General features: G+C 38.9%; 1 protein-coding gene across 1 annotated transcript in view; it reads left to right on the forward strand.

Moving 5' to 3' along the window:
* CLUAP1 (clusterin associated protein 1) overlaps nucleotides 1–17506 on the forward strand; it is a 45962-nt gene that overhangs the window by 6495 nt on the left and 21961 nt on the right. The window contains exons 4-5 of the mRNA XM_053695136.1: nucleotides 2174–2353; nucleotides 2546–2641. Coding sequence (XP_053551111.1) covers nucleotides 2174–2353; nucleotides 2546–2641 — 276 coding nt within the window. The remainder of the gene's footprint in view (nucleotides 1–2173; nucleotides 2354–2545; nucleotides 2642–17506) is intronic.

Here is a 17506-nt window from a genome sequence, read left to right on the forward strand (position 1 = left end):
TAAAACTTAACCCCTTGAGTGCTAACGACAGCTCTGAGCTGTTGCAGAGTTTCCCACTCTGGTGCTAACGACGGCTCAGAGCCGTCGCAAGCACTCTCCCACCTTGAGGGAGATCTGTGGGCTCCCACCAGCTTCTACCCCGGCGATCTGGCCTGCATAGTGACAGGCATCGCCGGGGCTTCACGATTTGCGCGGTGACGTCACGCGCAATGACGTCACCGCGCAACTTTATTAAAAAATTACAATACAAAATATAGGGAAAGGGGGTATCTAAGCAGCTACAGACCCCCAAGACCCACTGTTGGACAGGTAATCGCTTAACCTTTCCAATGGTGTAAGTCTTAGGGATCTGGGGGAAAAAATACAAAAGTTTAAAAGAAAAACTTAAATCACCTTAGCACCCAGGTGGGAAAGTGCTTAGCACTCAAAGGGACATAAAACCCAACATTTTTATTTTATGATTCAGAAAGAGCATGCAATTTTAAACAACTTTCTAATTCACTTCCTTTATCAAATTTCTTCGTTCTCTTGGGCAGGCACATAAGCGTGTGCACGTGTCTAGAGCACTATATGGCAGCAATTTCACAAGAATGTTATCCTTTAGTAAGAGCAATAGATGGCAGCACTATTTCCTGTTATGTAGTGCTCCAGAAACCTGCCTAGGTATCTCCAACAAAGAATACCATGGGAACAAAGTAAATTTGATAATATAAGTAAATTGGAAACTTTTAAAAAATTGCATGCTCTGTCTGAATCACAAAAGAAAATTTCTGGTGTTCAGGACAAAATCTGTGTTAAAGGGGCAATCTAGTCAAAATTAAACTTTAATGATTCAGATAGGGAATGCAATTTTAAACCACTTTCCAATTCACTTTTATCATCAAATTTGCATTGTTCTTTTGGTATTCTTTGTTGAAAGCTAAACATCGGTAGGCTCATATGCTAATTTGTAAGTCCTTGAAGGCCGCCCCTTATTTCAATGCATGTGGCAGTTTTTCACAGCTAGAGGGCGTTAGTTCATGTGTGCCACACAGATAACGTGACCACGCCCGTGGAGTTACAAATGAGAGGGCACTGATTGGCTAAATGCAAGTCTGTCAAAACAACTGAAATAAGGGGGCAGTCTGCAGAGGCTTAGATACAAGATTATCACAGAGGTAAAAAGTATATTAATATAACTGTGTTGGTTATGCAAAACAGGGGAATGGGTAATAAAGGGATTATCTATCTTTTAAACAATAACAATTCTGGAGTAGACTGTCCCTTTAAGTAAGATAAAGTACAAAGTGTAAATGCAGCAAAACTCTCATGTCATGCAGTGCTATATTACACTGGGCTTATCTTTCCTTAGAGGAGTATAGGAAAATCTGCCTTGTTAGAACCTTGTGAGGAATCTCGTCGTGCTGGAGGATCATTTTATATCATCTCATCTGAGCAGAGAGTTTTAGAAAATCAAACCCTAAGAGAGCTTTTTCTATATTTTCTAAGAGATTTACAAAAGACTTCTGAACACACTTTATTGTTGCAAATACTGCTGCCATATAGTGCTCCATTTCAAATTTACATTTTGACTTCCATGTGCCTTTAAAGGGACATTGTACACTAGATTTTTCTTTGTGTAATTGTTTTGTAGATGATCCATTCATATAGCCCATCTGGGGGTGTTTTTACAACAATGTATAATTTTTCTTATTTTTTAATAACATTGTGCTGATTTTCAGACTCCTAACCAAGCCCCAAAGTATCAGATGTAGACTCAAGTCTACAATATTCTGTTTGCTCCTGTTTGTGTAATGGGCCTTTTCATATGCAGGGGGGGGGGGGGTGTCTGCTAAAAATTGGTGTATACTGTCCTTTTAAATAGAAATGCACTTACCTTAAACAAAATGCCGCTGTTCCTCTTCTGGAAGACATTTCTGCCACCAGTATTTCCCACTGTCCTTAGAATGTGCCCTTCATTTTGTTATGCAGATAAATGGCTTCTGATTGGCTACTTTTATGCTCCTAGCCTATCTACAGTCTGAACTTGAATAATTCATGGGAGGGCTGTAGCAGTACCGTTTGTGTTTTCCTTGAACGCATTTTGTTTAAAGTAATTCACATCGTGTAGTAATACCTCTTACCTGAGCCACAGGACTGAAGAATATAACCTCCAATATTTGTCCTTCCTCAGGCCACCAAAGCACACATAAAGCTAAACACCAAAAAGCTGTATCAGTCAGATGGAAATGCTGTGCAGGAGCTTCTGAAGATAACCACTGTGTTATGTAACGCTCTGAAAACCAAAGGCATAGACAGCAACCAGCTAGAGGCAGAGGAAACCTCAAGCTTTAAGTTTGATTTAGGAGCAAAAGTAAGTGTTGTCCTTTTCTACACAATCTTCTGATTTAAGATGTTTTGTTAAACTCACAATCTAAATATGATCTGAGTAGTAGCGAAAAGATCATCTTACCGGATTGATTATGGAGTGTATCATGGGTGAATGGTCGCCAATTCTCTTCTGAATCTAGTGGATTATTGTCTAAACTGTTCTTTCACTCCTCAGATTGCAGATTTGAAGATGGCCAGGCAACTTGCGTCTGAAATTACTTCTAAAGGAGCTACACTATGTGATCTCCTGGGTAAGGAGGCTGATCTGAGGGTAAGTACATGAATATAGTATAACAATAGCTAGAATATGTGACTTCCTACTTTAGTGCCAATACACTGATTTGTAACATACAAAAATACTAAATAGTAATGGGAGACACCATTAAATTATATAACTTTTATTGAAACCCAGTTAAAAACATAAAATAAAAAAACAAAGACATGAACATACAGGGGATTACAGATGAGGATCATTCACAAATTCTTCTGTGATCTGAATATTAATCCCTTGTATAACTATAAAACAAAGACACCTGGGGGTCTAATACATGCTCAGAAGAATCTAGTTCTGTTAATTCAATTAGCATCATTAGAACACTGGGAAGGGGTAGTGGATTTCCCTATGAAATATCACATGCATGCCTAGGTGTTCAAAGGCAACCTCCTGCCTGCAAGCATCCAGAGGGGACCCCGTCCACTGATTTCTGGCTAAAAGTACATTTCTTTTACATGTATAAGGTATATAATGACATGTAAATTTTGTCTAAATGACACAAGATATTCTTGTTTGCGCTTGGTTCCCACCCCTCTGCAAACTGTCCCATTGTACAGATTCAAATATTCCAAAATCCAAACTATTCCGAAAGTCAAACCTTTTCCTGTCCCAAGCAGTTTGGGTAATTAGCAAGTATTAGTAAGTATCCCCGCTTGCTTTTGTTTCAGAAGTATTCTGTATACATTGTTACCAATGCACCAGAGAACTGAGGGTAAGATATGCAAATTAGATATTAAATATCTTATGGTTTCAAGTACTGTGGACCACAGCGATCCCCTTTATGGGGTAGGTGCAGCAAAAACAAACCACTTGTGGAAAGCTGTTTCAAGTTTATTAAAGGGACAGTAAACCTAAAAAAATAATGTTATATAATTCTGCACATAGTGCAGAATTATATAACATTATTTTACTGCTATAGTTATAAAACTCGTTTTTCCCTTTTTAATATTAAAAAACATACCCGCTTTTACAGGACCCCGCTCTCTGCTGAGCGGGTCTGTTTTTTTAGTCAGCGCATCGGGCCAGCTGTATAGTCCACAGCCCTGCCCGACCGTGCCATAGCATTAAGTGAAGCTCGCTCCTGCTGTCAGACAGAGCAGGAGCGAGCTGCACTTAATCTTATGGCGCGGTCGGGCCGGGCTGTGGACTATACAGCTGGCCCTATGCGCTGACTAAAAAAAACAGACCCGCTCAGGCAGAGAGCGGGTCTGTAAAAGCGTATGTTTTTTAAATATTAAAAGGGAAAAAACGAGTTTTATAACTATAGCAGTAAAATAATGTTATATAATTCTGCACTATGTGCAGAATTATATAACATTATTTTTTAGGTTTACTGTCCCTTTAACTATCATCAGCAGAAGATAGGTTTGATTTGCTGCTTGGTGAAGCAGGGAAAATAGGAGGCCGAAACGATCATCTGGGGGGCCGGGTTGTCATGTTTCCTTGTTCAAAAGAGTATTGCTTGGTATTTCGTGGGAAGGGAGCTGACCTTACTTGGCCGGTCAGACTGATATACTTCAGGAAAGTTTTTCCTTTGTGAAAAGCAGAACTGGGCTAAAAGAGGCTGCTCCTAGGTGGTATCTCGCCATAGAAAAAGCTATTAGCGCTGCTGTTCGTCTCCTGAATAATGACCCTGGGGAGGTCTCCCTAGAGGTGATAGGGGAAACCATGGCGTGGACTCCTTGCCCAGTGAAGCTTAGAGGAATATGGCTGCACCTCACTCTCGAGTTATTTGTTTTTTTTTCTGTTTTTTTGCAGAGTATTCGAGGAATGTACTCATAGCGCAAGCGCAAAACATAGTCAGTGAGTGCTCTGGATAATTTTTGAGTCAATACGCAATAGAACTGATTATAATAAGAGACCCAGAAATTATTACATACATGAATAGGAGGAGTTTGGGCGGCCATTTTATTGTGCTAGACGTTGCAGAAAAAGTGTAACATGGATTTGCAAATAAAGACACAATGCAGGAGATAGCCTGGGGAGAATATTTGCAAAGGGCTAAATTACGAGTGGCGTGCTAGTTAACTCTCACGCTCTCCACATTAACTTGCTAGATGGAGGCTTTTTGCACGCGTCGGCTTCACTAGTGAAGGAGTTGAAAGTAAATTTAAACTCACAAGCGGAAAACCAGGCGCTCGCAAAATGTGAAGCTTTGAATATCGATGAATGCGTTAAACATATTCAATGAAGCGTGAAAACTGACAGAAAAAAAAAAAGCTAACCATACTCGAGGCTAACTTGACCATGTTTATTCAAGAGCATAAACCGACATGAAATATGAATATTTCACATTCCAATCTTCTTCACATTCCTTTTAAATAAATATTTCTCTATATACCTGATGATTATACCCTGCGAAAGGAGGGAGGGTGTAAGAAGAGAGATTAAAGAGAGGAGGGCGTTGAGAAAGATAGTTAAGAGTTAGAAGGGAGAGATAAGTATTAAAAAAATAAAATTAAAAAAATCTCCAGGTATGCTATAACCTTCCATGACTCTCTGCACTCTCTATGTTCAACAACTTCCTTTTTCTATCCAGCTGTTGTCTTCCCCAGAACCTCTAGTTGATTTTTCTAACTGCTATGAACTTATTTTTGTTAATTTATTACTGTGTGTAACATTATTTTATTTGTTATGGTATAAAATAAATCAATATTACAAAATGTTTCACAATGGCTAAACATATGCAAAGAGGGGCTGAAGTAACTGGTGTGATGTAGTGTGGGATTATGAAGGGGCTAGTAACATTTTGTCCTGCCTAGTAGCTTAGGACTTACATTTTGAGCCTATATATACAGTATATGGTATGTAATGTATGTATGTATATGTATATGTGTGTGTATATGTATATATGTGTATATATATATATATATATAATATATAGATATATATATATATATATATTATATAACTATATAATATTATACACATACACACATACAGTGGATATAAAAAGTCTACACCACCCCTTATAAAAGGTCAGGTTTCTGTTGATGTAAAAAAATTAGACAAAGGATAAATAATTTCAGATCTTTTTCCACCTTTAATGTGACCTATAAACTGTACAACTCAATTGAAAAACAAACTGAAATCTTTAAGGCGGAGGGGAAGTAAATAAAAAAAAAAACTAAAATAATGTGGTTGCATAATGTGTGCACACCCTCTTATAACAGAATTAAGCAATCACATTGAAAACCATGTTAAATAAGAGTCATCACACACCTGCCATAATATTAAAGTGCCTCTAATTAACCCCAAATAAAGTTCAGCTGTTCTAGTAGGTCTTTCCTGACCCCAGAGGCAGAACTTTTCTTCACGTTCTGCAATTACATTTATTTTAGTGGAAAATTTTTCTGCATGTAACTTTAAAATAAATTTCCAATTTTTATATTAGGTTGTTACAATAAATCACCAGCTCAGTTTGCAGTGTGTTGCTAACTAAAGAGCAAAGCATTTTTTTTAAGTTTTATACTACTGCTGCAGTTGAAAATTGCATTGCAAAAAAAGCTGCAGACAAAAAAAAAATTAAAAAAAATGAGGTCACCTGAAATATATTTTTCCTTTTCTCTTGGCTTAACATCACAAAGTAGAAATGTAATAATAAAAAAGGTGCATTGCTCATATCTTACATTCAGATGTTACAGCTTTACAGACCGGGAAAGAGCCTGGGGGAGAAATTGAAACAAATCCCTGAGAGCCAGTCAACAATAAATACACTTCTCCATATTTGGTTGTTCTCTTCAAACAGCCCTTTGCTCTGGATGTATTGCATAAGAAAAAACTATTACAGTGCAGCTAAGAGCACAGGGCGTGGTTAGAAGAGAACAGTGTAATGTTGAGCGGTGCTGCAAAGTAAAACAGTTCCTGCATGTGTCCCATTCTTTCTGCACACATGCTGCACTTTTTCTGCGATGACATCTCCCATCACAGTATGTTCTGCCTTGGGGTTTCCTGACATTTTCTTAGTTGCGGTGCCCTACGCAAAAGTCATGGTCCGCAGAGAGCTTCCAAAGCATCAGAGGGATCTCATTGTTAAAAGGGTACAGTCAGGAGAAGGTGTCAAAATAATTTCCAAGGGCATTAGGATATACCATGGAACACAGTGAAGACAGTCATCATCAAGTGAAGAAAATATGGCGCAACAGTGACATTACCAAGAACTGGACGTCCCTCCAAAACTGATGAAAAGATGAGAAGAAAACTGGTCTGGGAGGCTGCCAAGAGGCCTACAGCAACATTAAAGGAGCTGCAGGAATATCTGGCAAGTACTGGCTGTGTAGTACCATGTGACAACAATGTATTCTTCATATGTTTGGGCTTTGTGGTTGACGGCAAGACGGAAGCCTTTTCTTACAAAGAAAAACATCCAAGCCCAGCTAAATTGAGCAAAAACACATCTGAAGTCTCCCAAAAGCATGTGAAAAAAGGTGTTATGGTCTGATGAAACCAAGGTTGAACTTTTTGGCAATAATTCCAAAAGATATGTTTGGCGCAAAAAACAACACTGCATATCACCAAAAGAACACCATACCCACAGTGAAGCATGGTGGTGTCAGCATCATGCTTTGGGGCTGTTTTTCTTCAGCTGGAACTGGGGCCTTATTCAAGGTAGAGGGAATTATGAACAGTTCCAAATACCAGTCAATATTGGCACAAAACCTTAAGGCTTCTGCTAGAAAGCTGAACATCCAAATCAACAAAGGAATGGCTTTACAAGAAGAAGATTAGAAGTTTTAGAATGGCCCAGCCAGACCCCAGACCTGAATCCAATTCGAAAATCTGTGGGGTGATCAGAAGAGGGCTGTGCTCAGAGATGCCCTCGCAATCTGACAGATTTGGAGTGTTTTTGCAAAGAAGAGTGGGCAAATCTTGCCAAGTCAAGATGTGCCATGCTGAAAAACTCATACCCAAAAACACTGAGTGCTGTAATAAAATCAAAAGTGCTTCTATAAAGTATTAGCTTAAGGGTGTGCACACTTATGCAACCATATTATTTTATTGAGTTGCATAGTTTATAGGTCACATTAAAGGTGGAAAAAGTTCTGAAATTATTTATCTTTGTCTCATTTTTTAGCATCACAAGAAACCTGACATTTAACAGGGTGTGCGTAGACTTTTTATATCCACTGTGTATGTGTGTATATATATATATATATATATAATATATTATATATTTATATATATATATAGTATGTGTGTGTGTGTTGTACTATTAAAGGGGAACCACAACACCTGCTTGAAATATTTTAAAAAACTTTTTCTCGATTATGCAAAAATATACTGACTTTAATTCGGTATGCAGTTTTCATCTTACTGCATTCTTTTGTAGGTAAAAGCTTTATCATTTAAACATTGCTCTGCAGCCTTGTACTTGCAAAGTATAAGCTGCCATATTGGAACGCACGTTCCACAACAGTGGGTCACGTGATGCACACGGCACCTTCTATTTCTAAAGGAAGCAGATGAGCCCTGCGGTGTCTTAGAAGAACGCTTCAGGCAGACAGGCACTGTTATGTTTATAAATAGCACACGCAGGGAAGGAAGGGGGAGGAGAGGAATGTACAGGGGGAAGAAAGTCTCCGGAGTAAATATGTAATGTAGATGAATGCAAATGTCTCCTTACAATCTTATATGCAGAGTGTTTGCTTTCTTTCCTCCCTCTCCTCCCCCTCACAATTGCTTCCCTGCTCGTGCTATTTTTAACTATAACAGTGCCTGTCTGCCTGAAGCCGTTCTTCTTGGACACTGCAGATCTCAATCTGCTTCCTCAGCTTTAGAAGTAGAAAGTGCCGTGTGCATCACGTGACCCACTGTTGTGGAACCAACTTTGCAATATGGCAGCTTACTTTGCAGGTACAAGGCTGAAGAGCAACGTTTAAATGATAAAGCTTTTATCTACAACAGAATGCAGTAAGATGAAAATACTGCATACAGAATAGTTTGTTAGTTTATTTTGCACAATTAAAAAAAGTTAGTTTAAAACATGTCAAGCAGGTGTTGTGGTTCCCTTTAAGCTGGAGAGACTTGTGTACATTTGGAGACTGTATTTTAATTAATTTACAAAGTGATTTTTTTTTTCTCCCTTCCTGCCTTCCTTTTATAAGTTTCTTGTTTAATGTACTTCTATGCAAAGGGTCGGTATGGTAAGGAACCAGGCTTTCAGGGTGCATGCTGGTTTATAATACAACACTGTGCATAATTCCCCAGCCTTGAACTCACTGTGGTCTTGTGAACTCACCGTGGGCTCATTACTCACACTACACAATGAACTGAGCATTATGATTAATTACACTGCTCACAATCCCCGTACACGGAGGAGCTTTTAATAGCCAGGGCACATTGTCAGTGAGGTAAGAGAAAGAGGAACTTTAGAAATAGTGAAGGCATTTATTTCTGTGAAATGAAGTGATTCGTACTTGTATATATTCACAATCTCCTATTGAAGTTTTTGCAGTGCTACTTTAGCAATAGATGGTGTCTTATTGCAATGTATAATGCTGCAGCATTAGCAAATAAACCTGCTAGCATTTGAATGGCTTCCTTTGGGGTTATGACTAGTGTTAACCTCTTTGACAGCCAGATATTTACAGGATGTTGTCTCATTCAAAATGGCCACAATGCAAAAGTATAAAGTATAATAATAAATTGCAATGGAAACCCAGGATTAAATGGGAAAAACGTTAAAATGAATTAAATCTTCATGATATAAATAGAGAATGCCATTAAAAAAACTTTACAATTTCCTTCTGTTAAAGAGAATACCTACCATTTGGCAGCAATGTTTGCAACAATGTTTACCATTTTTTTTTGTTTTTTTTGTTTGACCATTGTAATTTTGTCTGGTTAGGTTAAAAAATATTTTTGGTTCCTTTGACGTATGCAGTGGTTTAATGGCACACAGGACATATTTAGCTGGAGTGGAATCAAACACTATTAACCTATTGGAACAATCTATCACCGGTGAGATCTGGCATTTACAATTGTGCATTGAGGATTTCCGTAATTGAGCGCCTAAAGGAACTGTAAAGTCAAAATTAAAAATCTTTAACAACTTTCCAGTTTACCTTCTGTTTTCCAAATGCACTTCATTCTCTTGGTATCCCCTTTTTGAAGAGTAAACGGAGGTTGTCTCAGGAGCACCAATGCACTATTGAGAGCTAGAAGAACACTTCAGGTGAGCCAATGACAATAGGTATATATGTGCATCCACCAATCAGCAGCTGCTCCCAGCAGTGCATTGCTGCCCCTGACACACTAGATCAGGGATGGGGAACCTTGGCACTCCTGATGTTTCAGAACTACATTACCCATGATGCTTAGGCACTCTGAAGTCCAGTTGAGCATCATGGGCAATGTAGTTCTGAAACATCTGGAGGGCCAAGGTTCCCCATCCCTGCACTAGATGATATCACCCTGGTTACTGCCCTATATGATGGGGAGAACATGGTGCCTAGTACTTTTCTTTCCTTGTGAAATTCTGCTAATTAGAATGAGTTTGGCTGTGAAGTCAGGAGATGTTTTCCTATAAATGTATCATTTAGTCACTTCAATAAATCTTCTTGCTCCAGATTAGCAGACATATACTTCCCTTGGATAGCCGTTTAAACCCCTTGAGTGCTCCGTCGCAAATTGTCCCAGTCAGGGTGCTTGACGATGGCTTAGAGCCGTCGCTAGCACTCACCCACCTTGAGGGGAATCTGGGGGCTCCTACCTACTCTCATCCTGGCAATCTGGCCTGTATAGTGACAGGCATCGCCGGGGCTTGAAGTTTTGCACGGTGACGTCACGCACAATGACGTGATGACATCAGCCGCACAACTTTATTTAACGTTTATGACAATTGTAGGGAGATGGTGGCATGCTGTTTAGAAGCCTGTATCTCGGGCATCTAAGCAGCTACAGACCCACCATTGTAAGTAAAAAAGTTACAAATAAATATATTTTAAAAAAAGTTTAAAAAAAAAAGTTACAAACCAGTTTAGCACTCAGATGGGAAATGGCTTAGCAGACAAAGGGTTAATAAGATGTTTTGGTTTTGTGTGGATTCCTGTATAACATTATTCATATGTTTCACTCACATGACTTAATGTGTTGTTGCAACCAATATATCAAAGTTCTATTAGTTTGTGTTTTGTCTTGTAACCTCAAAGGACATAAAGTTCTACCATTCATCAATGCAATGCCAATATATATTTTTTTAGCACAAAATGCCTTCTTATTAAAAATATTAATACATTTTACTTAGGCAGCTCTTCCAACTTTATCTGTTGAACAGCAAGTACGTTTTGCATTGATGTAATTATATATATATATATATATATATAGTGGTAAGGTGGCCATGCTTTTGGCTTTAGTAAGAAGGAACAGTTCATTTGATTCAGGAAACAAACTTTTTATTTGTTTCACAGCTGGTTTCATAAAACAAAACAAACATCTACTTCTAACTCAGGAGGCTAACTAAACTTTAAAGGATACCTTATACTTACTTATATTACTAGGGACATCTAAACTGTCCCCAGTAAACAACTGCTTTATAGAAAAACAATAGTTTAGAGTACCTGCTTTTTTCTCCCTCTGTGTCTCTGTGCTTACAGGAAGTCGGTCAGGTGATTTCCTCCTCACATGCGGAAGAGAGAGAGCTTTGCTCTCATAACAACCTTTTGTTAGTTAGCTAATTGCACCAGCTGAGAGTGCCTGACATTTAACTGTTTTCATTCTGGATAAACAGAGATTCTCCTGCTAACATATATATGATCTCTGACCCTGTCACACATCCTCCCCCCCCCCCAGCGGAACACAGTAGGGTGGAGCGGCTGCTGAAAAAAAACTATGCACTCTAGACAAAGCATCTGCATTAGCATGCAGAAGCCCAGCTCTATGGGCCACATCAAACTTATAGGGCTGTAAAGAGAGGAACCACCTTGTTACTTTGGCATTTGTTTCTTTCGATTTGTGCAACCATTGCAAAGGAGCATGGTCAGTCACTAGCGTAAAGGACCGGCCTAACAAATAGTACCTTAAGGTCTCAATAGCCCACTTGATAGCCAAGCATTCTTTCTCTACTACAGCATATTTTTGCTCTCTTGGCAGCAATTTAAGACTCAAGTAGAGCACAGGGTGTTCTTCACCTGCTAGATATTCAGACAGTACCGCTCCCAGGCCAACTTCGGAAGCATCTGTCTGCAGAAAGAACTGCTTGGAGAAATCAGGGGCTATTAAGACTGGATGACAGCATAAAGCCATTTTTAAGTCAGCAAATGAATGGTCTTCCACCTCAGTCCATTTCACAACATCAGGCGCCCTTGCTTTTGTCAAATCTGTTAGTGGAGAAACCCTGGTGGCAAAATAGCGTATAAACCTTCTATAATACCCTACTATCCCAAGAAAAGTTCTTACTTGTTTTTTTTTCCTTAAGGGTCTGGGCCAGCTTTCAATGGCCGCTATCTTACTAACTTGGGGTTTTACCATGCCTCTTCCTACAGTATAGCCCAAATATTTGGTCTCTAAGCAGCCTATTATACTTTTAGTAGGATTGATTGTGAGACCAGCTTTTCTCAAAGTGTCTAAAACAGCTTCTACTCTATGCAAATGGGACTCCCAGTCCTGGCTATGAATAACCAGATCATCTAGATAAGCTGAGGCATACTGGGCATGTGGCTTCAACAACTTATTCATTAACCGTTGAAATGTCGCTGGGGCCCCATGTAACCCAAAGGGCAAAACGGTATATTGGTAAAGGCCCCCAGGGGTTGCAAATGCTGTCTTTTCTTTAGCTTCCTTAGACAGAGTTATTTGCCAATAGCCTTTCGTGAGGACAAGACAAGTTAGAAATCTAGCTGGTGCCAAATTTTCAATAAGCTCATCTATCCTAGGCATAGGGTATGCATCAAATTTAGAACACTCATTGAGTTTCCTGAAATCATTACTAAACCGCAGAGACCAATCTGGCTTTGGCACTAGGACTCTATGACTTGCCCACTGACTATTAGATTCTTCAATAACCCCTAGTTGTAACATTTTTACCACTTCTGCCTGTCTTTTTGTTTCCAGTACCCTGTAGGGTTTAACTTTTTACAATTACTCCTGGCTCCGTAACAATATCATGGACTACGTCCCTGGTTCTACCTGATGTATTGGAAAATATATCAGCATTTCTTTTTAACATTTCTTTAACTTCTTTTTGTTGTTCTGATGTAAGGTCAGTAGACACTTGCACCTCAGGGACAAGAGTGGGGTGTCACTGTTAATCCCTGTACTACTACCAAAGCAAAGGCCTCTCTAGCCTTCCAAGGCTTTAACAGATTTATGTGGTACACTTGCTCTACCTTTCTTCTGTCAGGCTGCCTCACCTTGTAATTTACAGGCTCTTCTTGGCTAATAATCTCATATGGACCTTGCCACCGAGATAAGTTTACTTTCAACCATGGGGACAAGAACCATGACCTGGTCTCCTGACTGGAAAGTTTGTACAGAGGATTGTCTGTTATAGAGTACTTGCTGTCTCTGTTGAGCCTCTTCCAAATACTGTTTAACTACGGGAGTGATCTGTTTTATGCGTTCTTGCATTTGTTCCACATAGGTAATGATATTCCTCCCAGGCACCCTTTGTTCTTCCCATTCTTCTTTATCTATATCTAATAAGCCTCTCGGGTGTCTCCCATAAAGGAGCTCAAAGGGAGAAAACTCTATTGACGCTTGGGGTACTTCCCGTATTGCAAACATTAAATACGGTAGAAGTGTATCCCAGTTTTTCCCATCCCTACTTACAACCTTGCGTAACATGTTTCATTGTCCTGTTAAATTTCTCCACCAACCCATCTGTTTGGGATGTACACTGAAGTTCTCAGAGACTTTATCTGTAGTAACTGGACATAAGTCTTTCATTAGATGTGAAACAAAAGGGGTACCCTGGTCGGTAAGAATTTATTTTGGTATTCCTACTCTTGAAAAAACCTGTACCAGTTCCTTAGCTATATTCTTAGAAGCTGTGTTACGCAGGGGTATTGCCTATGATAGCAATGTGGCATAATCTAATATGACCAGAATATACTGGTTACCTTTGGCTGTTTTCTCCAAAGGCCCCACCAAGTCCATGGCAATTCTTTCAAAAGGGGTGTCAATTATGGGGAGGGGAATAAGATGAGCCTGTAAATGAGGCTTTGGGGCTGTTAACTGACAATCTGGGCATGAGGAACAGATTTTTTTACCTCTTCATAAATCCCTGGCCAAAAAAACCTTCTTAATATTCTGTCTTGGTTTTTTTCTGTTCCCAAATGTCCCCCAAAAATATGGGCATGCACTAATTCTAACACCTTTCTCCTAAAAGGCTGAGGTACCAACAGTTGCTCTACATCTTGCCCTTCCTCTTTGGTTACTCTATACAATAGATCATCTCTTAGAATGAAATGGGGATATACATTTTTAGTCTTTCCTTCTACCCCAACTCCATTAACTTCTACAACATTTGAGAATGCATTTTGTAAAGATAAAGTCACTAACTTGTTCTCTTCGTATAAGTGTACAGATTGTCAAGATGCTGTTCAACCTTAACCTCTTTTTCAGTTTCATTAATTAATGCTTCACATAAACTACTTATCTGCCCTTCTCTTCCGAGAGGTTTTCAGCTGTAGGCTCTGGATTATTTATTGTTGTTAGCTCATTTTGTATAAGACTGCTGAAACCTGGGAAATTGCGTCCCAATATTAGAGAATAGGGCAACCTGGGGACTACAGCCGCCTCAATTTGTATAGGCCTACCAAGGTGTTTTATTTCAATAGCAACAGTAGCATATTCTACTTTAGTGCCATGGACACAAAGAACACCCACCCTTTTCCCAGGTAGTACTTCTAAAGGTGGGACTAGACTCTCAGAAACTAAATTAATATCACTGCCTGAGTCTACTAGGGCCAGTATAGCCTTTCCATTTAGCTGTACACATACACTGAAAACACTTGTTTCCCTATTAAACACACAAAGCCACAAAAGTTCTTATCTACAGAAGCATATCCACATTCCATGGCTTCCTGCAGTTGTGGACAATGAACTTTGATGTGTCCTAATTGCCAACATTCGTAACAGGTAATTGGAACAGTGTCATTCTGCAGTCCTTTCTGGGGATCATTATTCTTTGAGCCAAATTGAGTTCCTTTAGGTCGCCTGGTCCAGTTTACCATTTTCTGAGGTCCACTAGTTCTCCAGTCCTTTAGTTCCAGGTGTTGTTTCACCTTTGGGCTTCTTGCAGAAGAAGATTTAAGGTCTTTCACTGCAGTATAACGCTCCACCATAGCCACCATCGTATCATAGGTAGTGGGGTTACCCTGCCACACCCACTGGAGTAGTCCATTTGGTAAAGCTCGGACAAACCGGTCCAACACCAAGGTCTCTATAATTCGTGCTGGTGTAGAGTTTTCTGGGGTCCCCCATTTCTTTGCCAAATGTATCAAGTCAAACAACTGGGCTCTTGGGGCCTTCTGCTCCTGATATGCCTAGGGTTGCCACCCGTCCCTTAAAATACAGAACACTTATAAGTTGCACACCCTGCAACATGTGTAACTCATAAGTGTCCAGGAAAACATGGCTGAGGTGGCAACCCTAGATATGCCCAATTGTGATATCTCTGGGCATACACTGCAGGAGATATACCAGCCCTGGCCAGCATTTCTGATTTAAGACTGTCATAGTCATTTGCTTCCTCCTCTTCCAGATAAAAGTGAGCCCTTTGGGCCTCTCCTAAGAGATATGGTGCAAGGATTCCAACCCACTTTGCATGTGGCGACTGCTCCCTAGTGGCAGTCTTTTCAAAAGCAAGGAGGTAAGCTTCCACATCATCTTGCGGGGTCATCTTTTGCAGATACTGACTTGCTTGGATAGTCCTGGTATCACTGCTGGTCTCTCTGCTGACATTTCAGAGACAGTCCACTATCCCTTTAAGCATAATGCGGTCAGTGTTTTGCGCCTCTATTACTGTTCCAAGTTACACAGATAGTAAACGGTTACTTTCATGCTGAGCTTTGTTGGTTTCCTGCTGCACTGCAGTGGCCTGTAACAGGGCTTTTATGATCTCCTCCATTTTTGCAAACACAAACTTTAATATATATTGCTTTAAGTGGGCTCTGTACTTTTAATCTCCCAGTACTAGACCAATCCCACCGCTGGCCCCACTGTGGTAAGGTGGCTGTTCTTTTGGCTTTAGTAAGAAGGAACAGTTCATTTGATTCAGGAAACAAACTTTTTATTTGTTTCATAGCAGGTTTCATAAAACAAAACAAACACCTACTCCTAGCTCAGGAGGCTAACTAAACTTTAAAGGATACCTAACTATATTACTAGGGGCATCTAAACTGTCCCCGGTAAACAACTGCTTTATAGAAAAACAATAGTTTAGAGTACCTTTCTCTGTGCTTACAGGCAGTCGGTCAGGTGATTTCCTCCTCACACGAGGACGAGAGAGAGAGCTTTGCTCTAAGAGCAGCCTTTTGCTAGCTAGCTAATTGCACCAGCTGAGAGCACCTAAAATGTAACTGTTTTCATTCTGGATAAACAGAGAGCTTGATTCTCCTTCTAACATATATATGATCTCTGACCCTGTCACAATATATATATATCCAGAATATATATTGTATTCGTTGGGACTTGCTTCCTCGTAATGTCTTTTGCTTAAGTTTTTTGACACTCTGCCTCATTTTCACCCACATTCCTCCTCACATCTTTATGAAAAAATTGTTTTAAGGAGCGCCAAAGAAGGCAGAGATATATAAAAGTAATTATGATATTTAATTAACAAAGATTATACAATAAAATATGCTGTTTACAATAAAACATGCAACACAAATTATACAATGATTAAAAGTATAAAAAATCATAAATCCATGATGTACATAATATTACTGATAAAAAACTGATAAAAACTGATGTCTAAAACTTAATGGCAATGAACATACATATATATAATAGTTATTTCTTATATCAAAATGTCATATGGGTCTTAGCGGATACAGGGCAACAAATGACACAGTATATTCGACAAAACAGATTAGTTAGAAATATGTGGAAAATACTGGGTACAAAGTTACACAAATAGGGTGTGTTAAAATAAACAATAAAAATTATGAAGTGAACAAAGTGAGACACATAAAGTTATCCTGTTAGTGCGCAAACAATGGGATGGTGCACATGAAAAAATAAAAATGGAAAAATGAAAAAATGATAAAAAGAAAAAATGAAGGGATGAAAAAAAGTTTAAATTCCAAAAGTGCTGGTGTTATTCCAAGTAACGTTATGAGTCAAATAAATACAAAGTAATCCTTGAAAGGTTTGTGCAATGTTTTCAAATAGTTAATGTGTTCGTAGTGCGTGAAGAGGAATCGGTTATTTTCCAAAATGTTCCTCAATAACTGTGTTCTGTATACCTATAAATACAAAAAATACATAGTGCAATACAGCTAACAGATAAAATGGAATAATTAGAAAAGAGCTCACCATAAATATGTCAACGCGTTTCGGCCCTGGGAATGGGCCTTTTTCAAGACTATCTATCCATTTTTTCATTTTTCCATTTTTATTTTTTCATGTGCACCATCCCATTGTTTGCGAACTAACAGGATAACTTTATGTGTCTCACTTTGTTCACTTCATAATTTTTATTTGTTTATTTTAACACACCCTATTTGTGTAACTTTGTACCCAGTATTTTCCACATATTTCTAACTAATCTGTTTTGTCGAATATACTGTGTCATTTGTTGCCCTGTATCCGCTAAGACCCATATGACATTTTGATATAAGAAATAACTATTATATATATGTATGTTCATTGCCATTAAGTTTTAGACATCAGTTTTATCAGTTTTTTATCAGTAATATT

Source organism: Bombina bombina, chromosome 11, assembly GCF_027579735.1.
Source record: "Bombina bombina isolate aBomBom1 chromosome 11, aBomBom1.pri, whole genome shotgun sequence".
NCBI classification, from domain to species: domain Eukaryota; kingdom Metazoa; phylum Chordata; class Amphibia; order Anura; family Bombinatoridae; genus Bombina; species Bombina bombina.